Raw genomic sequence first — 7,469 nt, forward strand, 5'->3', positions numbered from 1 at the left:
GAGATAAACTCCAACACCACCTCAACTTAATGCTCTTTCCCATTCTCCAGGAGCTGTGACAGCAACATTTTTACTCCTCTGCCTTCTTCTTCTCCCTACCGAGCACTGTAATGTCCTGTTAATTCTGTGTGCACTAGTTAATGAGCATTAATCCATCACCCCTGGATGCTATTGTTGTAGGGGGGATGGCCATTTGAATGCAAATGCGTGACACTGTGACAGCAAGGTGCTTATTAAACTGATGTGTCCTCCTGTCTTTTCTGCTGGGAGCTCAGGAGAGTGAAAAGGGCGCTAGGGGCACTGGAGAAGCGTATCGGTCTGTTAACAGGAGTCGCTCACACCAAGTTCTGCTCTGCTGCAAACAAAACAGAAACAACAAAATGGCAAGTTCTGCTTCCCTGGAGACAGTGATGTCCTGCGGTAGGACCGGACCGTCCGCGGCTCCCAAGACCCTCGCCTTCTCCATAGACCGGATCATGTCCAAAAGCTCGGAGCCGAAGTGGAGCGCGGAGGAGCGGTCAGAGGGGAAGAAGCTGCTAGGGCTCTGCTCCCCGGTCCCCTGCATGATCCCACTGCAGCCCTTCAGCTACGACCTCCAAGCCAAGGCGCTGATGAACTACTCGGAGCTATGGAGAGCCAGTTTCAGGGGGACTTTTTGCGGATCCGCAGCCGCTTCGTGCAAAGGGAACTGCGGCATGTGCGGCAAAGCTGAGCCTGGCTTGAAGCAGCCGCTGCTGACGTCGGGGAGCAGGGTAGTGAAACCACAGGTCATCCACCAGGCCGTAGCCGTGCCCAGCGGGGGCTCGCTTTACTATCTAAACTACCTGGACTCTGCATACCAGCAGTCGGAGCTGTTGGCGGGACACTGGTTCTCCAACCCGCAGGCCCAGGCCTCTCTGTCGGCGCACCACAGGCTTTTGCTCCTGGAGAACGCCAAACTCGCCGGAGTGGGGGGCGATAAGCTGCCCACACCTCAGTACCCGCACAAGGAACATCTGCCGGGGCAGCTGGACCAGATAGTGAAGGAGAACCACGGCCTGAGCGCCGAGAAGAACGGCGTCAAGACGCCCAGCAAACTGAGCAGCGGCGGCGGCAGCAGCGCTGCAGACGGGAAACCCAAAAACTTCACGTGTGAAGTGTGTGGAAAGGTAGGCTATGTCTTGATTTTTAAAAAAAGCATTTATATTGGCCTATATTTAAAGTTCATCATTTAGATTAAACATTTACATTTTTATTAAATATTATAATTTAAAATGCAAGGATCAAACAATTAAAACATAAGGAAAAATAAAAGCTTAGAATTGAATTTCTCAGCAGAAGTCAGATTCAATTGCAGGTGGTCTAAATGATGAATTTGACATAAGCAGATCTGTGGCTGTCTGACATATTCAGAATATCATCCTCGGTGTTTCTGTATTCTCCGCAGGTTTTTAACGCACATTATAATCTGACCAGACACATGCCGGTGCACACCGGGGCCCGGCCCTTCGTGTGTAAAGTGTGCGGGAAAGGATTCCGGCAGGCCAGCACGCTGTGCAGACACAAGATAATCCACACTCAGGTGAGACGCACATACACGGGCGGACTGTTGGTCATGTTACTCCGTTTCTGGCTTTTAAAATTCCCCATTTGATTTAATTTCGTTTTAACAGATTATTTTCTCTTTATTTTCTTTCTTCCTGTGCAGGAAAAGCCTCATAAATGCAACCAGTGTGGGAAGGCGTTCAACAGAAGTTCCACACTAAACACGCACGTACGGATCCACGCCGGATACAAACCTTTCGTCTGTGAGTTCTGCGGGAAAGGTTTCCACCAGAAAGGTAATAATCCATGCTATAATCTTGAACACGTTATACCTTATCTGAATTACTATGAGCATTATTAAAACAAAAGGTTTTCCTATTGTTTTTAATGTTTTTATTGCCCCTAGTGTAGGCTCCGACATGGTTTGAATATTTCGATAATAGGTAGGTGCAAAGCAAAACAATCGGATCTTTATTTGGTCTGTTGTAGCGTCTTAAAATAAAAAAATATAAAAACGAGATGAAAAAAACGTGTTTGTTGAAATTATTAAATTTATATCCAATATAATTTTTTCTTAACATTTATCAGTCATCTTTCTGTTTTAAGGCAGTGACAGTTTCTAGAAAATACATTCACCGTGAACAGGTAACAGGGGAAATAATGTCACTAAAAAAATCTGATTACTCGGTTAGAGACTAAAGTGATTTTTGTTTTTGCCCGTATGTAACTCATACCATGCCGCCATAAATCCCTTCATAGAGGCCCATTGTTTATTATTGTTAACAGCCAACAGAGTATTACTGCTCAAACTGTTATATTAGTAAATCATCATTTTAAGGGTCTCGGTCATGTAATGTCTACTCAGCCCCAGTTCTTCTCACCATCTTCCTTTTCTCCCAGTGTATGGGTCTAATTCATGCATGATTAGCCGATATGTATGAAAATCAAAAAATTAAGCCCTAACCAAGTTGTGTAAACTAACTGATCATGTTTTTACAGTGCCAGTTATGCTGTAGTTTTTTTAGTTAAAAAAAACACAGTTCTAAGAGCACAATAAACACAACACAAGTTGACCCAACAAAATGAAATATCCACCATTTTTATCATTTCTTTTTAGACGTAAATCTAGGGTATATTTATTAGGGGAGGGGGGGGGGGGGGGTGTTGCATCAATGGTTAAGTGTGAAGGAATCCTCCAAGCTGTCCACTGCTGAAATGAATATTAGCAGGACTAAAAACAGCTCCATATGCTGCTGCTCTTAGTTATCTGTGTGAGTGGTGAAAGGGGAACTAATTGCAGGCCCACCGATGAGCATGATGCGATCAGTGGAAATAGGACATGTCACTTTCCACGGACTAATTCTTCCTTCAAGACGGCAGCATTTGCTCTGGGTCAGCTGCTAGACCTTGGCAGGGTTGGGGAATCGGGGCTTTTTTTGTTGAGTTGTCGCTGCGTTTGATTTTGACAAAGTTTGACAACTTCTTGACTTCAACATAGAAAACCCTGATTAATGAAGGCTGGGCAGAGCAGGCTCTAACTTCACAATGAACTGTTGACCCTGAAAAGAGAAGAAAAAGAGGCCTCACTTTCTTCCGACTCCCAGTAAACAGCAGTGTCTCACATTCCCCTCCCGCTTTTCTTTAACTCCCTTTTAAAAGAATTGCCCTCTTTTAGTTATTCTAGTGTCACAGTGGAGAAATCATCATTGCATTCACCTTCTGCAGTTTCACAAGTTTTTCACAAGTTGCATTATTTTTATTTTTTAGAAAAAAGTCAGTAAACTGCAACACATGCAGGTGGAATTGAAATAATGATTTCCAGGAAAATAAGACTCAAGATTCAAGAAAACTTTTATCTATTCTTCCTCAGGGGGTAATTGAAGATAAGGCTATACAGGTAAGGCATGTAGAGCAGACATTGCACAATGACAAAAAAGAAAGAAAGGAGTGACTTATGATAAATAGATAAATATGTTATGAACCTAACAGAATAAAAAAAAAGAAAATAAATGTTTTCATCTTAAACAGGTGCCAATGGACAAAGAGGTAGATTGAGATTGGCTTTTCCTTTTCTTTTTTGAATACGTAGTAGCTTTATAATTGTAAAGATGTCCTTTAAAGATGGTGTAGTGAACTTGCTGCTCTGTTTACTATGCCGTGATTCTTACTATTGATCACACTTTATCCAGTTGTGATCCAATGCATTACCCTGCAAAGTAAAGGAATGTAAGGTTCGGTTTGGTTAACTCGCGTCTTAATTCCAGACGGTTTTCACACAGGAAAATGTAGGCTATATGTTATGGAATGGAATGTCATTTTCACTTGAAGTCACAGGAAGTTGCACCACTGTGATGTGATGTTTTTCACACTGACACTGCTAAGGGAAGGATGAGTTACCATTTTGTTAAATGCTTGATAAGGTAATACTTAATTCTAAAGATTTGCTGCTTTTTCCCATTAACCCGTTTGAGTTAAAAAAGAATAAATAGAAGACATGACCGTAGGCTCAGGGAATTAATCTATACACAATCCATAATGAATAATGACAGTTAACTTGCAGTTATTGTTGAGTTCAAAGAAATTCTTGATGTTCTGTTTAATCATCTAGTCCTTTTTCTCATGCATGTGCTCATCCTTCCTTTTTTTTCATTTTCCAGGAAACTACAAGAACCACAAGCTGACGCACAGCGGAGAGAAACAGTACAAGTGTTCCATCTGCAACAAGGCCTTCCACCAGATCTACAACCTGACCTTCCACATGCACACACACAACGACAAGAAGCCTTTCACCTGTGCTACCTGCGGCAAGGGCTTCTGTCGCAACTTTGACCTGAAGAAACACATCCGGAAACTGCACGACAACGTCTTATCTGTGGCCACAGAGGCCTCCAGAGAGCTGCAGAGCTGAGGCACCCTGCTCATTCCGCACAACCCATTTAAATGTTCCACCACGGACTGTCAGGCCTCAGAGAGACTGACTAATGTCTTGCATTTGTGGCCATGTTGAACAGTTTTTTGGAAGCCCAGAGTGAAGGCTGTGTAGTCCAATAAAATTGGACATTATCCCTTAAAAAGAACTGGTAATTCTGTAATATTTAGGATCCTGTATGTGTCCCAGCAGTGCACTGTAGGAATACAGAGCAGATCAGAAAGCTCCCATACTGTAGGAATATAATAGGGATAGAATTTCCTCCTGCATCACCAGTTACCATCATCCAACATGGGAGGAATCAACTGTAAATGATAGGTTATGGAAATAAAAAAATATTATTTAAAATGTAAGTCATTGCCATGGTGTGTATTTCACAGAAAACATGTTGTGTGAATAAATAAGTTATAACTTATAATGAAAACGTTGAGCCATGTTTCTGTTTTTTGAAGCCTTTTGAAAATAAAACAGTGAACTAATAGTATGAACATTATTGACCGAAAGTTCAGAAACATTTTAAAGTGCAAGACATGAAAACATTTTTGGAAACACATGAACAAAATTAACACGAGTTTCAGACAAAAAAGTATGTCAGGAAACAAAACAAATCAAACAGCAACATTTTAAAAACAGCTTAAAACTGTTCTGAAGTCTTTAGATGTTGTTTTCTTATTTATTTGCTGTTTTTTTTGTATGATGTATTTTTATATATTGCTTTGTTTTAAAGCTCATGTCCAATTATCTACTGTCAGACATGCCCGATGAGATGACACCTTCAAGCTGACAGTTATGTTCAAATGCATATTTCATAAAACGTATTTCTTAGGGTGAATGTTGTAACGGAATGAATTACATCACATTCATGTGCACTCAACCATGGGAGCATGGTCTACATGTAGAGACAATAAAAGTTGAAGAAGGGTTTTTTAAATTATTATTATTATTTTAATTCATGGACCAAGAGTTTCTGCTTCTACCATAATGGAGCCAGGAAAGCTTACAGCCGTGTCAATAATTATGTCTAAATATGATGCATACAAGCATATGGAGACATTTGACTGCTGAGCTTTATGGGTGTTTTATTTTGAAGTGTTAAAAGCCACATATAGACTCAGCCTCAGACTGTATGCTCTGCAGCCACTTTGCTTCACCATTTATTGACAGACACGATCTTAATAACGGAGCATTTACACTTGACTCCGGCGTAATGGCGCAAATGATCAGAGATAACATGGGCCCTTGAAAGCGAATTACACTAAGTAGCTAAACGGCTGGGGTAGCCTAGATTGGGGGGGGGGGGGGGGGGGCGCATCCGGAGCCGCTCATCAGAACAGGAGATAATGGAGCACTCAGGCCGCAGCTCCTCATCTGGGCCTCCGTTTTAATAGCCCACAAGTTATTCTCCTCACGGCTCCTGGAACAATATTATCCCTGCACACATTCTGTCGAGAGGCCGATCCGTGCTCTCAAATGGCGCTCTTTCTATTAACAGCCAATTAGCGCTCAGCCGGGCCGACCGGACCTGAAGAAGCCTGGCAGGGCTAGTATTGCCAGATGAATGCCCTGCTTCATCTATTTCATCAATCTGCACCAGTCGGTTGAAATGAGGAAAATGTGTTGGGTACTAACAGTGAAACGCGACTTTTTCTGGTGGTGTTAGCACTTTATCAGAGCTATAATGACATTCAAATGAAAATGATTTGGACTTCGATAGATAACATGAGCCTAAAGGCTCTTGGTCTAATGAAAACAATTTGGAAATATTACATTTTGACAAGATGTAAGTGATAAGAAGATCCGAATGGACAATGAGATGCATCTGCTTTTTGCAAAGTTTAATCAATTTCTGAAAAACATGACACCCCCCCCCCCCCCCCCCATAAAAATGCCCCAAATTATTCCAAATTGAACAAATGTATTTTTTTTTCTAAATATAAATGATTAAAATATTGGAAAAAATAAAGTTTGACAAACATATTTCTGACTCCAGATTCATCTTTGCTCTCCTCCACTACAACACAAATTAACGGGGAGTTTCTTACACAGACGCTGATGATCAGCAGGCTTTAAAAAAAAGGGCTTCATATTTTCATATTCATCCATATCAGTGAATCATGTATGAAGTAGGCCCATACACTGGGAGGAAAGGGAGATGGTGAGAAGAACTGGGGCTGAGGAGACACTACATGCATGAGACCCTTAAAAGGATGATTTACTAATATAACAGTTGAATAAAATAATGATTTAGTAATATAACAGTTAAAATGATGAATTGCTAATATAACAGTTCAGTAAATGATGATTTACTAATATAACAGTTAAAATTATGATTTACTAATATAACCGTTCACTAAATGATGATTTACTAATTTAACAGTTCAGTAAATTAAGATTTACTACCCCCCCCCCCCACACACACACACACACACACACACACACACACCACCACCACCACAATCCTTACATCGGATCTGCACTTCTGTCTGTATGCATATTTTCAAACAAAAAAAAGGTTGATGCCTAATTTTTCAGTGCTGTCCATAAGACACGGAGGAACAATGTGTTATTTTATCCAAAACAATGTGTGTGTTGAGAAAACGTGTGTCGGAGCAGTAAACAATCTAAAGGCACGCAGGTTGCCCTTTTCTCCGCACTTCTTTTCCATCACCTCTCCCCACATCTGAGCAACAGCTTCAGTATCCACAAACACGTTAATTGACGAACGGGAGCTTTAATGAAGGCGCGCCCACGCGGAGGAGATTAGGCGGGGGCAGGGAGGGAGCGCCATGCGGGAGCGCGCGCTAATCGGCTGTCAACAACATGAGGACATCTTTCTTTTGCTCTCTCTGCCACCGGGGGGATCACCGGGGATTCAGGCAATTTACGGACCACAAAAGGAGCTCGTTTGAGACAGGAAGAGAAGAAAAGAGAGAGGCGGACTTTTTGTCTGGCCGATTGAATTGATTGTAAATGGGAGATTAGCGGGGAGCTTCAGCAGCGGCCTGTAAGTGCCGGA

General features: G+C 41.8%; 1 protein-coding gene across 1 annotated transcript; it reads left to right on the forward strand.

Moving 5' to 3' along the window:
- Positions 1-380: 380 nt before the first annotated feature.
- Positions 381-4,432, forward strand: fezf2 (FEZ family zinc finger 2; the record flags this gene model as incomplete). Its single annotated transcript, XM_083939853.1, has 4 exons — positions 381-1,148; positions 1,427-1,561; positions 1,688-1,820; positions 4,182-4,432. The coding sequence occupies 4 exons, from the start codon at positions 381-383 to the stop codon at positions 4,430-4,432; spliced, it is 1,287 nt and encodes a 428-aa protein (XP_083795979.1).
- Positions 4,433-7,469: the final 3,037 nt, after the last annotated feature.

Source organism: Echiichthys vipera, assembly GCF_963691815.1.
Source record: "Echiichthys vipera genome assembly, chromosome: X".
NCBI classification, from domain to species: domain Eukaryota; kingdom Metazoa; phylum Chordata; class Actinopteri; order Perciformes; family Trachinidae; genus Echiichthys; species Echiichthys vipera.